General features: G+C 54.8%; 2 protein-coding genes across 3 annotated transcripts in view; one reads left to right on the top strand and one right to left on the bottom strand.

Moving 5' to 3' along the window:
• ACAD9 (acyl-CoA dehydrogenase family member 9) overlaps positions 1-16836 on the top strand; it is a 47436-nt gene extending 30600 nt beyond the window's left edge. For both annotated transcript variants that reach the window (XM_025922101.2, XM_086697306.1), the window contains 13 exons: positions 18-96; positions 1058-1232; positions 3835-3908; positions 7299-7374; positions 8931-9001; positions 9260-9379; positions 10518-10646; positions 12571-12650; positions 13379-13505; positions 13710-13787; positions 14251-14379; positions 15015-15087; positions 15939-16836. In XM_025922101.2, the coding sequence (XP_025777886.2) occupies positions 18-96; positions 1058-1232; positions 3835-3908; positions 7299-7374; positions 8931-9001; positions 9260-9379; positions 10518-10646; positions 12571-12650; positions 13379-13505; positions 13710-13787; positions 14251-14379; positions 15015-15087; positions 15939-16039 (1312 nt within the window). In that variant the 3' untranslated portion in view covers positions 16040-16836. The remainder of the gene's footprint in view (positions 1-17; positions 97-1057; positions 1233-3834; positions 3909-7298; positions 7375-8930; positions 9002-9259; positions 9380-10517; positions 10647-12570; positions 12651-13378; positions 13506-13709; positions 13788-14250; positions 14380-15014; positions 15088-15938) is intronic.
• CFAP92 (cilia and flagella associated protein 92 (putative)) overlaps positions 13726-17286 on the bottom strand; it is a 76101-nt gene continuing 72540 nt past the window's right edge. Inside the window, exon 16 of the mRNA XM_086697305.1 lies at positions 13726-14631. Coding sequence (XP_086553431.1) covers positions 14570-14631 — 62 coding nt within the window. The 3' untranslated portion in view covers positions 13726-14569. The remainder of the gene's footprint in view (positions 14632-17286) is intronic.

Here is a 17286-nt window from a genome sequence, read left to right as displayed (position 1 = left end):
TGTTTCTGTTTCTGCAGTGGGAGTGATGCGGCCTCCATCAAGACCAGGGCCACGCTAAGCGAGGACAAGAAGTACTACATCCTCAATGGCTCCAAGGTAGCGCTCCATGGCCTCTGTGGCCTGCTTGGGGGTCTCAGCCACAGCCTCCGCCACGCACTGACCGCTTCCTGCACCCCGTGGATCCTAAAGCGTGTACACCTCAGCTCTTGACTGGCAGCTCTTGGATGGATGCTTCTCTTTTTGAAAGAAGAAACTGGCTCGAGGTGAAGTGACTTGCCAGTGGCCTGTGTCTGCTCAGTGGTGGAACCGGGATTGGAAGCAAGCTGTCCTGCCTCCAGACCCTACACGCCTGTGCAGAACTAGCTGCCTTCCGGTAGCTGGGGCTGGTGTTGTGTGTTTGTGTTTTAATTGATTGCACAAAATTTCAAACAGACACAACAGTTTAGTGTAGTGAGGCTCCATGCAGCCGTCACCAGCTTCAGCAGTTACTCGCCCACGGCCCGCCGTGTCTCTTTGGTCAGCATTGCCCCCTCTGAGCGTGTGTCTCGGCCAGATAAGACTATTTAAAAAAACCCGTTGGTCATTTCTTCGTCTCTGGTCGTCTCATACCTTCTTATTTTTCAAATAATTTGTTTGAACCCAGATCTGATTAGGTTCCGTACATTGCAGTTTGTTGAGGAGTCTCTCTCTTGCCCTCTCCCTCCTTTTCCCGTTTCTTCTTTGCCTCTCCTCACTCCTTCCCGCCTGCTCTGTTTTCTTGAGGAAACCTGGCTGCTCGGTTCTAGAGCCTGAGCCGTCTCGGTTCCTCTGGCGTCTCTTCCGTGCACATGTGCACACACACGGCCACTTGTGCCTCTTGGGGAGATCCTTGCTCTTGGGAGATTGTGGTGATCCCCTGTCTTCTGCCCGTGCAGGCTTGGCTTCCCCCGAGCCGAGGGCTTTACGTTTGTGGCCTGAAATTTGACAGGCCCTGGAGCATCCTGTAGCAAAGATGGAGCTGAGAGGTGATGCGTAACAGTTTGGCTTTCTCCAAAGCCCTTTTTCTTTCTTCCCTCAGGTCTGGATCACCAATGGCGGACTGGCCAATATTTTTACCGTGTTTGCAAAGACACAGGTTGTTGATTCTGAAAGCTCAGTAAAAGACAAAATCACAGCATTCATAGTAGAGAGAGACTTTGGTGGAGTCACTAACGGGAAACCTGAGGATAAGTTAGGCATACGTGGCTCCAACAGTAAGTAGCATGCGTGTGTGTGTGTGCCTGCAGTATGTGTGTGTGAAAGAGAGCCGCCCTTCAGCCCCATCCAAATGCAAGATAAAATGAGATGTAAATAGTGTTGGTTTCACATAAGCATGTCAGCAAAATCACGTTAAGAATGCCACAGTGAGAGGCAGCTGGGTGGCCCAGTCGGTTAAGCATCCAACTCTTGATCTCCGCTCAGGTCATGATTTCACAGTTTGTGGGATCGAGCCCCATGTTGGGCTCTGCTCTGGCAGCGAGAAACCTCCTTGGGATTCTCTCTCCCCCTTTCTGCGCCTCCCTTGCTCATGCATTCTCTCTCTCTCTGTCTCTCTCTCAAAATTAAAAAAACCAAAAAACCACAGCGACTTCATGGCAGTGTAGAGGAGCTCTTCAAGCTAATTTATTCTTTCAGCTCATTTATGCCCCTCCCCACGCAGCAGGCACTGGCGATCTCCACGGGAGCTCATCACAGCCTCATGGAGCGCTCCGTCCTGTGAGGCAGGTGTAACGGACACCAGAGAGGTGTCTCAAGGAAACACTCCACTGCAGGACATCCCATCTTTCCTGCCTGGGACCTCCTCCTTCCTCTGGCGCTCCCTCATACCCGCCCAGTGCTGCCATGGAGTCCTGACAAGACTCTGCCTCTTGGGGATCCTAGCTTAGATCGTGGGGTGTCTGTGATGTGGGGACCAGCATGCTGCCCTCGGCACCTCTGGACCTGCTTGTTTGCCACTCTGTGTTTTGGCTGGCGATATTTGCCACAGCAGCCTGGTTCAGAGGGGTCAGAGGGGCCCTGAGCTCTAACCGGACTCCACCGCCTAGGAACTCTGTGACCTTGAACCAGCTAGCTTACTTTCCCGTGCCTCCGTTTCCTCACCTAAAGGAAAGGGGTGATAACAGAACCCACCTAGTAATGTGACACGGGAAGGAGGTGTTACAACGTCTGTACGATGCTTAGTGCACACGGAAGCGGGACAGTGTTAGCTCCTGCCATGTTCCCAGAGGGAAAGGAGCGTGCTCAAAGGCCCAAGGTAAAGAGCTTGGCGTGCTGGTGAGGGAAAGGGGGCCCTGACAGGGGAGGGAGCAGGGTGGCAGGCCTGCGCACTGCTTGGGCAGTGTCCACACTGAACTCAGGGTAGGTGGTGCCCCTGGGACCATGCAGTGGCCCCGCAAGAGTGGAGTGAGTGACACAAGTTGAGGTCAGAGAGGGAGGCAGAGTCCTTCCCACACTCCGCAGCTTGGTGAAGGAATTCGAGCCACTGGGACAAGCGCCTGGCCCCGCAGCCAAGGTGGTAAGCTAGGACCCGGCGGCCAGAGAGGTGGAGATTTCACTGTATTTCACTACCAGGCTGTTGGAATGGTAGAATAAAAGGTTAGTGGACCCAGTTGCCCACACTTGACTTGCCTGCTATGTGGCTGCTCTTGAGCCATGACCTTCTTTGTCCCGAGTCTCCCTTTCTTCCAGTGTTAAGTCGCTGGGAGTTGCAGTGTTTATGTGACAGCGTGCAAAAGCACGCTGCTACAGAAAACATGGGTCAAAAGCCCCTGTTCTGTCCTGCCTCTGTCATCACCACTGCCATGCTTTCCCTTCTCTGCCTGCCTCTGTCACCTTGACCTTGGCTTTCTGCTTCTGCACACCAAGTGCTTCCTCACTTCAAGGTCTGCTCGTCCTCTGTCACCATCGTCACCTTTGTGAGAAGCCACCCCAGCACTGAGCTGACAGAGCGAGCCGTCCTCTCACTCAGCCTGCTTCAGGCTGTGGTTTGGCTCCCTGTCTGCCATGTGTCTGCCATGTGCGTGCCATGTTGGGGCATGTGTTCCTCACAGCAGATCACGGCCCCTGGGGGCCAAGCTGGCTCACACCTAAGGCCTTGGCTCATGTCGGGTCAGCTGTGTGTCCCTGGCGACAGCTAGCAGGGAAACGCAGTCTGCTTCCACAGAGTCACAGCGTAGGGTGTGGCTGCATCCAAGCTAAGTGGGACCCGTACTCCCATCAGATACAGGGACCTTACAAAGGCTGTGCTGTCCACTTTCATTGTTCCACCTTTGCCTCTTGCTCCTCCTTCACACTTCTGCTGAATGTCAGCTTAGAAAATCCTGATGTAAGCCCTTGTCAAAAATATTATTCACCTCCTCTCCAACCTCTGATTTTGTCACCATGCTCTATTTTTTTTTAATATTTTTTTAAGTTTTTTAAGTTTTTTAGAGAGAGAGCACGAGCAGAGGAGGGGCAGAGAGAGGGGTGGGGAGGGAGCGAGGATCCCAAGCAGGCTGTATGCTGTCAGCTCAGAGCCCAATGCAGAGCTTGAACTCCCAAACTGTGAGGTCAGGACCCAAGCTGAAACCAAGAGTCTGATGCTTAACGGACTGAGCCACCCAGGCATCCCCACCATGCTCTATGTATTTCCTCTGTAGCACTTACAACACCAACATGTTCCTAGCAAAGTATGAGCTCCACGCGGACAAAACCCTTGTCTTTCTGTATTGTCCTGTTGTAGCTGGAGAATGAATGAGTGAATGAATTTGTGCCTATGGGTCAAGTGCAGAATGGTTTGCATTTGTCAAGTAAAGCCTGCAATTTCATCTTTTTCAGCTTGTGAGGTCCATTTTGAAAACACCAGGGTGCCGGTCGAGAATGTCCTTGGAGAAGTCGGAGGCGGGTTTAAGGTGCGTGGTTAGAAAAGGCCCTGTGAGGGCTGCGGTTTCACGGTTTAGCTTGTTGGCCCCCCAGTTTCCTGTACTGTCCCTGTTTGTGGCCGACCAGTGCACTTGCCAGGTGACTGCAGAATTCTCCACTGGGAAATCGGAGTGGAGAAGAGTTGGTTCCCAGAAGAGGGAGTGTGTAGTTGGAACTCCATCTCCTTCCTCTGCAAGGCTTTGTTTGCCTTGAGGAGGTTTAGGAGTCCTCTCTCCAGCGAGGGTAAGAAAGCAGGCCAGTGGGCGTTGAAGAAGCTCCAGTTCTCTGAATGCACAACCCTGGGTCCTGAGTCCCTGCCCTAATTTTTCTTGGAGTCAGATTTAGTATTGTTTTTAATTGACATGACTCACATAACATAAATATACCGTTTTCAAATGTACACATGGGTGTTTATTTAATATATTCACTATGTTGTATAGCCATCCCCATGGTCTAATTCTGGAACATTTTTATCACTCCAAAAATGCCATACCTTCTCATGCTCCTCTCACCATCTTTGGTGTCGCTATTTTTCTGTTTCTGTGGATTTGCCTATTTTAAACGTCGCATACGCGGAATCCATATGTGATCTTTTGTGTCTGGCTTCTCTTCACACAGCAGAATGTTTTCGAGGTTCACCTACCTTGTGGCACGTGTCATTCCTTTCTGTGGCTGAATAATACTCATCGTGTGGATACACCACACTTGCTAATCCATTCATCAGCTCATGGACATTTGCACTGTTTCCACTTTTAGACTATTGTCAATAATGCTGCTGTGAACATGCACGTGTAAGTCTTTGCGTGAACAATGTGTTTTCAATTCTTTAGGTATATACCTAGAAGCAACATTGCTGGCCACGTGGTGACTATATGTTTAACTTTTTGAGGAACTGCAGACTGTTTTCCAGTGGCTGCACCATGTTACGTTGCCAGCAGCGATGTAAGGAGGTCCATTTTCTCCACATCCTCACCAGTACTAATCTCTGCACCCAACATGGGACTCAGACTCACCACCCTCAGATCAAGAGTTGCACGCTCCACCACATGAGCCAGCCAGGCGCCCCTCCTTTACGCAGTTTTATACTGGGCTATTTGTCTTTACTGTTGCCCTGCCCTAATTTCATGGGTGACCCAGGCAAGCATCTTTGCCCTGGGGAGCCCCACCCACCTTGGCTATGAAGCGGGGATCACAGCAGTACCTTTCCCTTTCTGGGTGTTACAAGAATCTGATGAGTGCCATTAGCCAGAGCTCCTGGCCCAAGGCTGCCCGGTAGATGTCTACCAGAGGACTTTAGAGGTGGGCAGACAAAAAGGGAACAGTTGTATGCACACGATGGTATGTTTATCCCAGATGTTCTGTACAGGTAAGAGAATGTAGATGGGAAAGATGAAATTACTGAAGGTTGACTCCAAGAGAGTTGATATTCATCGTTCAGTTTGGGTGCTTATCTTCCTAGATTTTGATCTTTTTAAAGAACATCCATCTCGTAAATATTTGGTAACGCCATTTGTGTAATACAGCCCGTAGTTTTTCGCTCACCAAGAATTCCAGTCTTGTCTTCGTGCCAGTGAATATATGTTGTTAATATTTCACGGTGCAGAATATCTTTGGGACGGCACCTTTGATGTTCCCAGTCCCTGAGATCGGGCACGCGGTACTGTTTGCACACCTTCCCTGCTCAGAACCAGATTGTGTGGTGTATGTCCTTGCTTGTAGCTGTACACACTTGTCCTGGGTTTAAACATCCAGCAGGAGACTTGCCAGGTGGGAGAGCACGAACGTTTGTAGTTCGTGGCCCCTGCTGCCAAGCTGCGTGGGGAGTTCGGCCGGCGCCCACCCACCAGCGGTGTGGGAGTGCCCCTTGCCCTAGTCCTTTCCACACTGCATTAACACATTGTTCCCATCGTGGTAGGTGAAAAAAAAATTGTTTTAATATACAAAAGAAAGATTTCCAAAGCCCTCTCTTTGTTATTAGTAGGATTACTTGCCAGTTAGCCTAAACGCTAAACAGTGAGTGATTCCAGAGACCACAAAATGAGCAAAGGCCAGGGGAACATTGCCTGGCTGATGTGGGAGAAAAGTAAGCCTCTTCCTGTGGACAGAGGTTTTGTCCATGGTCAGATCTTTGAGGCATGGAGGTAGTGAACGGTCGGGCAGGGGCTGTTGAAAGCGTGGAGTATGGGTCTTGCTCGTGGGCAGGCCGCGATGTAGAATGCAGCTTAGAAATTATGGACGGAGAGGTCTGCGGTAGGGATGCTGTTGCAGCATTCTGGGGCTGCACAGGCAGGGGGTGGATCCCGGGGTTAAGTAGGATTGACACTTGAGCTCGGGAGCCCCTCTTGAGAAAGGGTGAGATCTGTTAGGTCGTTGGTCCTCTGGGGAATGAGACCTCGTCTCAAATCTTTTTTTCCTTCAAAATCAATTTTTTTAATGAGGTTAAGAATAAACTCTGAAGAGGCCACGAAACGGATTTCATTCGTAAAACTGTGAGCCGGCTTTCGCAAGCCTGTGTGGGCAGAGGGAATGAAGGTGGGGCGTTAGCATTCCTCATCATAGTCCTGGCAGGTCTAGACTGGCGCACACCCACAGCCCGAGACTCAGGGAGTGTGAGGCCGGAGGTGGCCCAGGAGGAAGCAGGGCAGGATCTGGGTGTCTGTCACACTGTGGTGGCGCATAATGGCACCCTCTCCATCCAGCACCCAGGGCTGGGCCTTATTCCCGCATTCCCGTGGGAACCGCACTCGCCCCTCCCAGCAGTTGTTGCCAACCTCACAAAGTCTGCTTTGAGATTCTCCTGTTCAGGTTAACAAGTGATCATAAATTCAGATTCGGCTGCATGATTTATTCACCCAAGTCCTCTATAAGCGTTCAGTCGAAAGCTGTAATACGCTTGAAGTTGAGCTTTTAACAAAACTGTGGTGTTCACAGACTCCTTCTGCCCTCAGCCCCAGCCTGCCTCTGAGGCATCACAGGCATGGTAGGGGCGTGGCAGGTCACTATTTCTCAGGAGTGGTGGGAAAGTCCAAGTAGCTTGCAGGGGTACCTGGTAGGTCTTAGTTTCTGCTCCTCTCCTCTGAGGACTAAGCATTGTCCTGTTCTGGAATAACGTGGGTGACTCCAAGGATGTTTGTGATTGAGTTACCTTGTTGTAACGTGTGGGGACTACTCTCTCTCCCAGCCCGGTGGGGATTGGCAGAACAACTTTCCCAGATGCTGGCACAGAATTCTGTACCGACTTGCCTTTTGTCTTCATGAAACCTGGTAAAAATAGACAAGCAGTGCTGTGGTCTGGCCCTTGGGCTCTTCCCAGTCCAGCAGGGGTGAGCAGCTCACTTGGGCAGTGCAGTCCCAGTGAGCTACCCCCACTCTCCCTGCAGGTGGCCATGAACATCCTCAACAGTGGGCGGTTCAGCATGGGCAGCGTGGTGGCTGGGATGCTCAAGAAACTGATCGGTAGGTACATTGGGGACAGGAGCCTTTTGTGGCACAACCTTGCTCCTGCGGCCCCCGCTCCATCCCGGAGGCTCTGCCACGTCCTCGCAGCAGGCCGGTGCTGAGCCAGGCCACTGGACAGACAGCCCAGCTGCAGGTTAAGACGTGGGCTTTGGTTTAGACCAAAAGTTGTAGTCAGTCTGCGCCCAGGTGGCTAATGTTCCCATTTCACACTCCTCTGTTTTACTTACAAAGGATGGGGGGAGCCGGTGTAGTCTGCCAGAGGTCAAGAGGGGTTGCTACTCTGACCACTAAGAACAGAGCTACTTAGCAAACATCCAGATGTGAGCAGCACAGTAGTGCTATTTCTCACAAGATGCCCATTTTGTAGTGACTCAGTGGGTGAGGAGTGGGACTCCTATCACTTGGTTTCGGGATGTTGCCTTTGTTTTTTCCATTAGCATACCTGAAACCTAGAAGTTTTTGTCAGCGAACTTAACCCTGTAGGATTTTTGTTGGGCAAGGATGTCAGCTTTGTGGAAGTGACTGAAGGGAAAGGCACAGAGCTGAGGGTTACCTGGAGGCTGGTAGAGTGCTTGTGAAGTCCTCAGTGCAGGGCCAGGTGGGGACAGAGAGGCTTTGTTTTAGGCTCTTCTCTCCATTTCATAGATGAGGAGCCTGAGACTCAGAAAGGATCACTCATTTGCCCGAGGCCACTCACCTGGGCCAAAAGCTGACCCTGTCAGACTCCAAGCTCCGGGCTCATCTCACTTTGCTGAGCTGCCACGGCCCCTGAAGCCGTCTGGGCCTCTGCTTCCCCTTCCCGGTCAGGAAAACTCAAGAAGCATGAGGAAGCAAGAGCTTCGTGGGGGCGCTCATGGTTAGCCTGTCTCCAAAGGATGTAGACTCTTGCGATCCCGAGGCCCAGAAGGAATGTGTGAATGTGGGTGCCTGTCTACCTCCTGAACCCATCATGGGGGCCAGACCGTGGTTGGATCACGCCTGTGAAACGTTCAGAGAACACCGCAGGGGGCGGGGCTGGCCTTTGCTGCCGACTGCTGGGAGGCTGCTGTGTCCTCTCAGGTGACCTCAGAGCTGGGCGCCTGTTCACAGCTATACACAAAACAGGCTGCCCTCCTGCTCTGGTGAGGGACGGCTGGGACAGGCGTGAGCCTGCACCTCTTGTCGGGGTGCTTCTGGGGCCCTGGCTCTCGCTAGGTGCCTTACACCTTCCTCTGATAACCTTGGCAGCCATGCTAGGAGGCCGGTAGTGTTGCTCAGGGATGTTGGCTGCTTGGCCCGGCCTACTATCTGGTAAGGAAAAGCACCAGGGTCGGGCCCGACTCTAAACTCTGTGCTTGTGCCCCTGTCCACTGCTGAGGCACCCGGAGAGTGGACGGCCGCTCCTCTGACCAGGTACACTAGGAAGGGGCAGCGCCATCTTGCAGGACGTTTGGTCTCAGCCGACCTGCTTCTCACAGCTCCTGCCTGAGTGTTCGCAGGGACTTGATGATAGCCTTAAGAGATCATTCTAGGATAGCCAGAAAATGGTTTGTGATGACTCTGCTCTTCTCCAGAAATGACTGCCGAATATGCCTGCACAAGGAAACAGTTCAACAAGAACCTCAGCGAATTTGGATTAATTCAGGTACTGAAGGTTGTGGGTGCTGCGTGTGTTGATTTCACGTGTGGGCGTTACACGTATGCTTTCGTGGTCTGTACTGGGGACTCTCGTGCAGCGGTTCGGAAGACGGCGAGATAACGTGCCTCCCTGTTCGGGATGCCGGGGCTTGGTTCTCTTGGGCACCGAGGCTTTGGCCTTAATTGCCTTCTCTGCTGGCTGGCACATCTGGGTCTCAGCACATGCAAATTGTTTCTTGATTGTGTTTTTTTCTGAACACCCCAGGAAAAGTTTGCCCTGATGGCTCAGAAGGCTTATGTAATGGAAAGTATGGCCTACCTCACCGCAGGGATGCTGGACCGACCAGGGTTTCCTGACTGCTCCATCGAGGCTGCCATGGTGAAGGTAATCCCCGCACAGCCCGGGAGAGAGCAAGAACAGCTCCTTAGCTGTGGCCTTTCAGACCCAGTGTTGCCTGCCACCTTCCTCTTCTCTTTAGCTGATAGGCCAGTTTATCATCGACCCAGTATCTGTGGTGTCCCCACCATGTGCCAGGTACCGCCCTAGGACGCACGTGGAAAGACCAGGATAGCATAGGAGAAGCAGCAAAGAACAGTGCCCAGTTGAGTGCGTTTCTAGGACAGGTCAGTGTCCTGAGCACAGTTTGTGCCAAGTTGTCTCCCGTCTGTAGCAGATGGAGAAAAATCTAGGCCACGTATGTAATTTCACGTCAGTATAAAACAGCAGCCAAGCTTTCTTAGGACTTTTGTTGTGAGTGTTCAGCCTTCCTGTTTTTTGGGTAAATACTGGAGTTTTCAGTACCTTCATTTTGGGGAGGGGGGCGGTGAGGAGTGTCTTTTTTTTTTTTTTTTTTTTTTTAAGCTCCAGTATAAAAGAGGCATCCCTGGTTCAGGAGAAGTGGTGAGAGGAGCTCAGAGGAGAGACCCTGCTGTGTCTCGAGGTGCTTTAGAGGCACCGTCAGTAGGTCTCTGTGCCAGGCACTTTGCATTCACTGTGCCCCCTCATCCTTCACCGACAGCCAGACACAGGGACGGCCCCTGGACGCAGCCCCTGCCCAGAGGCTGAGCTCCCAGCCGAGCAGGACAGTGATTTTGCTGTCCGGGTGCTCACGTGTGGACAGACGTGTCTTTGTGTCACCCACCAGCCGGGTGTCGGGCCAAGCAGCTCTTGTGCAGAGGGGTGAGCTGTGGGTGAAAGGGCCTGGGTGGGCAGGGTGGGGCCTCGTGGAGGAGGACAGGAGATTCCTCTGTGGAAGGTGTAGAGTGGCCCCTTCCACTGTAAGGAAGCCTCAGAGGTAGGAGGAGTCACAGTGAGTGGGGGGCCAGAGCTGGTCATTGTGGTCCAGGAAGCAAAGGACTTGCCTGAGGCCTCCCCGGGAGATTGCATCGGGGCTGCTACAGTGTCGGTCTCATCCTAGAGACCAGTTCTCCGTGCCCAGTCACCCCGCCCTGGCTAAGGCCCCCTCGTGGAAGGGACTCGGCCCTGCCGTCCCCGTGCTGACCGTGTCCTGGGTCTGTGGCAGGTGTTCAGCTCAGAGTGTGCCTGGCAGTGCGTGAGCGAGGCGCTGCAGATCCTCGGGGGCTCAGGCTACATGAGGGACTACCCGTACGAGCGCATGCTGCGTGACGCCCGCATCCTGCTCATCTTCGAGGTGAGTGCCCGCCTCTCCGCCCCCCACCACCCACCCTGAGCGCTCTCGTTTGTCCCTCCTCACAGAGCCCCTTCCCCAGGCGTGGAGGGGAGGCCACGGGGCCAAGCAAGGGCCTCTTCCGAGCCTGCCACTTCCGTTGGCTATGTTGAGACAAGCAGAGATCTCATGGGAGGGCCTGGTTCTGCCTCCAGGGCTCTATCTGGGTCTGGGTTTCCTTCTCTGGATATTGAAGCAGCTGAGGGTCCTCTCCATGGGCTTCCCCAGCCCTGACCGCTCCCTCTCTAATTACTGCCTCCTTCCATGGGCTCACAAGCCTAAAGAGGGACTTCAGTGAGTGGGGAGAGGCCGAGTGGGGTAAGGAAAGGGGACGTGGGGGCCGCCGAGAAGCTCTCAGGGAGCTCATGGTCTGACTGCACGGCCAAACTAGTGCAGTGAGGGCCTGAGGTGCCCCTCCCCCTAGATCAGCTGGAGTCTCAGGAAGCAAGTGCACTGGGCCCCTGGCGGCAGAAACAACTTGGGCCTGGCCTAGGGGAGGATGGTTTGGGCCAGGCACAGGAGATGGAGTATGCCAGGCCCAGACAGGGCCTTGCCTGCCAGCACTAGGTAGAGTAAGCAAACCTTTGTGGGAGCAGCAGATAGTCCTGGTTGAGGGGAGCTGGGGCAGAAGGTAGATAAGAAGGAGAGGCAGGTAGCCAGGCTGTGGAGGACTGTGGCCAATAAGCAGAGTCTGGATGTTACTGTGAAGGTGCTGGAAGCCGTCAGAGGTTTCTGGGCAGGGAGTGACTCGGGTACATTCCCGTTGTGGGAGATTCCCTGGGGCTGACATTGGGGGTTGGTTGCAGAGGTGAGACCAGAGGCCGGGTGCCCGCAGCAGAAGAGAGAGGTTGAGTCCAGAGGCTGTGGAGATGGATGGGATTTCAGGATGCACGCAGGCTGTAAGAGAGGCAGGCCCATGGACCAGGCTCGGAGCCTGAGCAATTGGTGTGGTTTCTGAAGGGCCACCTTCAGACCATGTGCAGGTGGGGCCCCGCTCCTGGGCTACCAACTCAGGGGAAGGCCTCAGGGTGTGCCCCCCACATCCCAGCCCCTGTGGTCCTCTTTCTTAGTGGATACACAGGATGTGACCAGCCTGAAGTCATGAGTCCCAAGGGCACGGGGATGCATCACATTCCTGCTGCCCCAGGAATGCTTCTTCCGAGGCCCCATTCCTTCGGCCTGGTTGAATTCAATCCTGTGTGACTGGGTGGGGCAGAAGCTCTGAGGGGCACGGACCCCTCGGTGCGAAGCAAATGCTCTAGTCTAGACTGCGAGACGGGGCATGGCTTGGCCTGCAGTCCTCCAAGCTCTCCTTCCTCTCCCATGGGAGTCTCCCGTCCATGGCTCAGCCTGGCTGTAGTGCTCAGTGTCCCATGCTGGCTGTGTGACCCGCAACCCCACTGGCTCCCTGAGATAATCCCGGGGAGTAAGTGGTGTGCGTGGGCACAGCAGCAGGTACTGACACCTGGTACTCGGGCACGGTCGGAGGCTGCCCCGAGGAATCTGGTGGTGCCCACACAGCGCTTGCTGCGCCCTGGGCATCAGCATCCCTCCCCACTGGGGAAAGTGGCTTCTCTCATAAAGAAGCCAAAGTAGAGGCTTGGAGAAAGGATTGACTCCTGTGCAGTTGGTCATAGAGAATTGGTAGGTCCCTAGGGAGGCCATGGTTCTCTGGTCAGCCCGCAACTCCTCCCCATGGAGGTGGTAGCCAGCGTGTTGCCCTGACCCTCAGGTCACAGCCCTGCTCCCTTTGTGAGGCCGCTTCCAAAAACGGCAGCTTCTGTAGCACTGACAGGTGGGCAGTGGTGTGGCCTACCCAGTCACGTGCACAGCACAGGCAAGGCCATCCCGAGGGGGCAGCCTCTGACCTCCATACTGCTGGCCACAGGGAACCAACGAGATTCTCCGGATGTACATTGCCCTGACGGGCCTGCAGCACGCCGGTCGCATCCTGACCGCAAGGATCAAGTAGGTGCCAGCCCCACTGTCTGCTCCTCGGGTCCCACCTGCCCGTCAGAGGCCCATCCCAGGGCATCTGGAGGAGGGAGGCCGCCCTGTCCCGGTGAAGCCATGCAGTACTCAGCTCAGTCGCAGGCTGGCTGGAGGGAGGGAAGGGGACAGGAGCCTTGAAATGAAAAGCCGGGCTCCAGAGCTTGGCCTGCACCTGCAAGTGATGGGAGAGTCCGCTGCCTCAGGAAGTCACGGGCCGCCTCCACTGACAGCTCTTGCCTCCCACACTGCCGGGAGCTGTGTTCTCAGAACCTAGGGAATGAGAGGTAACCCTCAGGTGCTGGGCTCCCAGGCTAACAGGAGACCACTTCCTTCTCTCCCTCATGGCTCCCCTGGACCCCCGTCATGGGCTCGGAGCAATTAGAAATCACTGCTGGAACCCCGTACGGGTTGCTGAGACTATTTGCAGACTCCTTAACCCGAGAGCACCTAGGGGCCGGCTGTGACTGCTGCTTGTGGAGAGAACTCGTGTGGCTCCACTCAGAGGGACCAGCTGCTCTGACAAGCGTGCAGCAGGCCCAGGCCAGGGTGGGCGGCACATAGGTCTTGAGTAGGTCCCTTTAATGCCTTGGATAGTCCTAGGGAAGAGGTGCCCTGCAGTTCTGGTGTGCCACTAGGGACCCTGTTGCTGGGCAGTGGAAACCAGCAGTGGGGCCTGAGTTCGTGGGGCCATGGGCTTTCTGCAGTGAGCTTAAACGGGGCAATGTGAGCACTGTCATTGAGACCATCAGCCAGAAGCTTCGAGACTCCGTGGGCCGAACCGTGAACATGGGGCTGACAGGGAAGCTGGGAGCTGTGCACCCCAGTGTCGCGGTGAGTGGGCACAGCTGGCATACCCCCCATCTGGGTGCCCTTCCGGGGGATGTCCCTTTCCAGAGGGCTGTGCCCAGGGCGTTGGGGAAGATGGCCCCTGCCTGGTAGCAGAGCCTGGGCCCCAGAGCCCCAGCCGTGCCGTGTCTGGGTAGGATGGGCACCATGGGGAGGGGACACTGAGCAGTGACTCCTCTGACATACTAGGACAGCGCCAGCAAGCTCGAGGAGAATGTGTATTACTTTGGCCGCACTGTGGAGACATTACTGCTCCGCTTTGGCAAGGTACCTGGGCCCCTGCCAGGTCTGGGGAGGGCAGGCCCCCTCCGACTTGGGAGCCAGGGAGATGGGCTGTCTGAAGTGTCCGCCTTTGGGACCAGGCCTAGAAAGAAATCTTGGTCACCATGGAGGCATGGGGTGGGGCTGGCTGTGCCAGGGGCCACTTGGGTGGGTGCCTTCCAGACAGAGAGAGGCTCCTTAGAGCCCAAATCTAGGGCTGTTGCTGCTCCCGGTGACATGAAGCACAGTAAGCACCAGCCTGTGTCTCAGTTTCCTGGGACCTGGTCTCACCTTGACCCCTGCCCAAACTGAGACAGAAGGGAAAACCGGGCATCCGGTGAGCCAGCCTCCCCCAACCCAAAGGGAGAGGCCGTGTTAGGCATGAATTGAGGCCTGGAGGTTGGTGAAGATGTGCCCGGGGAGGGAGGTCGTGGGCGGCGAGCCTCCACCCTGGGCTCTGTGCTCCCAGACCATCGTGGAGGAGCAGATGATCCTAAAGCGGGTGGCCAACATCCTCATCAACCTGTACGGCATGACGGCGGTGCTGTCGCGGGCCAGCCGCTCCATCCGAGTGGGGCTCCCCAACCATGACCATGAGGTAAGTCTCCCTGCCCGCTTAATCCTCTGAACTTTAATGAGGCCAGTGGTTGGAGGAGGGGGTCAGCGAGCGGCATGACCCAGTCAAGGAGTCTCAGGAGCGAGGGACTGGGCAGGTCAAAGGCCTCAGCCCGGTAGTGGTCCAGGAGGCTGCTGGTTTGCTGAGTTGTGGCCGCGGCCCGCACTGGCGGTCAGCTCTGAGGAGGAGGTCTGTGCTGCTCAGGACACAGGGTACTCCCTTTTGTCTTCCTACCTGAGGGAAGAGGAGTGGGTGAGTGAGGAGGGTCCCAAAGCTGTGCCCTCCTCCGGCTGCCTTCCTTACCCTGCCCTAGGGGCCGGATGCCGTAACTGAGCACCTGCCGTATGCATTGTCCCACAATAGCCTGTGGGCACTAGGATTATGATGGCCTTCCTGCCACAGAGGAAACTAAGGCTCAGAGTGTCGCATAATTAGCTAACTAGTTGGGTCAGGGCTGGAATTAGAATAACGACTCTGGCTCCTGAGCAAGGCCTTTTGACTCCAGCCAAGCTGCTTAGTTTGGCTGATGGAGTTCCTTAAAGCTCACACACCAGAAAGGGGGTGCCCTATGTCATCTCTAGGTCTCTATGTCAACTCTTTAACCTTGGTTCTGGCAGGTTCTCCTGGCCAACATATTCTGTGCCGAAGCTTACTACCAGAATCTCTTCACCCTGTCCCAGCTGGACAAGTGTAAGTAGGGTGGCCTTGGGGGTGGGAGGGGAGGGCCTAATTCCAGGTGACTGTTGATGGTGAGCTGCTCCTGGCCCCTGTCAGGCTCCCAGGGCCTGCTGGCTGTTCACCAACCTCTCCCTTGAGTGACGGAGGGTCAGCTGGGCTGGCCTGCCGGGCAGGAGCAAAGGCTGTCAGAGTCCCCACAGGTGTCTGCCCAGCATGCCTAGCCCCAGTCTGGCAGCTGCCTAGTGAAGGTTTGCAAAGGCAGGCAGCGTTTTACCTGCCTCTTCACCCCCTGCACTCCGGGGAAAATCAGTCTGCCTTCTAGCAGAAGTCCCAGGCTTTGGCTCATGCAGCTGTTGGTCTGGAATGCTCCTCTTCTGTAGCCACTTGGCCAAGTCTGGGAACACCCGGCTCACATTCTTCTTCTGACCCTTATGGTCATTTGGCCTCAAGGCTCTGTGTCACGTGTCCCCTGGAGAGCCCACCCCTGTTGCCAAGTGACGGAGGAGAGGAGCCCGTGATCGTGTACAGCTCCTGGCCCTGGGTGCTGGCATGTCTGTTACGTGCTGTGGAGGGAGACACGCTTGCTCCTCTGGCAGGCTTGCCTGGGGAAAGGGTCCTTCTCCAGCCCCTGCTCCCACAAGATCCAGGGTTCTTCGGGGTTACCAGGATGAACCCTTTGGTTTACGGGATGAAGCCCCTCTCCCTCCTTTCTCCCTGCAGCCAGAATCACCTCCTTGGGGGTTTGGAGGAAGAGGGTCACCTTCAGGACTCCCTTCACAGTGGGTGGGCTGTTCTTTGAAAAAAAAAAAAAGAAGTTCCAGGAATATTTCTGTTATCACAAATCTATTCTTTTTTCCTCCCAGATTCTCCAGAAAATCTAGATGAACAGATTAAGAAAGTGTCCGAGCAAGTCCTAGAGAAGCGAGCTTACATCTGTGCCCACCCCCTGGAAAGGACGTCCTGAAGCAAGAGGACAGTGTTCCTGCTGCCCCCAAGCCATGGCCCGTCGCTGGACAACTCTTTCTCCAGAAGGTGGAGGACTTGGGGTTTTTTACAAGTGGAACCGTTTCTTCCCAGTCTATACCAAAAGGGCCTTCTCCTGGCCTCAAGGCACCTCTTTAGGCTTTGCCCTGCAGGCCCTGCTGCTTGACCTGATCCCAGGTGCTGAAGAAACGGAGAGAAGGCAGTTGGTGACACCTGGGATTTGAGGGGCTTCTGCTAGTTTAGTGGGAGACGTCGCTGCCTGTGGCACGAGGCTGGTGGGGACCTGTTTCAGGCTTGGGGAGCTGCTTCTGCCGGACCACACATTCTTCTGGTGGGCTGTGCGTTCTCCAAGAAACCACCTGCCAACTGTGTACGTGGAACATATACACTTAAAACATATACTGGGAACTAACGAAAACCAGGAAACGTAGTTTGTGTTTCGGCCTTTGCCGCACTGGTCACGTTTTTCCTCAGAGCCCTGGGATCCCCCCTCTGGTGATGACCTCCAGTTCCCTTTGTGTTCACCCCGCAGGAAGAGGAAGGCCCTGAATGCTGAGGGGCAGGTGCCCAGGCCACAATGCTCCAGGGAGTAACAAGTCCCTGTCTCTGGGCTTTCTCGGGTGATGGGTGAAAACCATATGGTCGGCTGCATGACAGCATATGCTGTTTCTTGCCTGGGGCCTGTCTCCTGTCTCTATAGAAGTTGGCCTTCACTCTTGAAGGGGGGACAAAAAGGAATCTTGAGGTGACACTAATAGACCTTTGCATTTCTCTAGACTCTTTTCTGATGTTGTTAGCCAGATGCCTTAGTCCCTGCGTGCTCACACTGGCATGCTTCCAGGCTTCACCTGGTCCTGAGAAGTTTGGGGCTCCAGAAAGCCCGCTTTGGCCATCACCTGGAGGTGGGAGGAGGCGGCCAGGCCCTTCCCTTTCCCTTCAAGTACAAGTCAGTCTGCACGGACGGCTGGCCTGAGCACTCCGCCAGGGTTTGGGGAACTAATCTTCAAGAGGTAAAAGTTTACAAATCTCAACGTGACTTTCCAGTGAAACCTGACGTTCTTAGTGTTTTGTTCGCAGGGAAGCATTCTGTACAAAATGGAGAGTACTAACCTTCTAGTATAGTGCCAGGACCGGAGGCTGCATGGAGCACCTTTGCCAGGGAAGCATCTGTTCAGACCTCCCGCCCCGAGGGCAGCCCTCGGGAAAGGGGCTTCACTGTAGGCCTGG

The sequence above is a fragment of the Puma concolor genome, chromosome A2 (assembly GCF_028749965.1).
Source record: "Puma concolor isolate L17-30 chromosome A2, mPumCon1.1.hap2, whole genome shotgun sequence".
In the NCBI taxonomy this organism is placed as follows: domain Eukaryota; kingdom Metazoa; phylum Chordata; class Mammalia; order Carnivora; family Felidae; genus Puma; species Puma concolor.
Note: the sequence above shows the minus strand (reverse complement) of the source record. Positions and strands in the feature narration are given on the sequence as shown.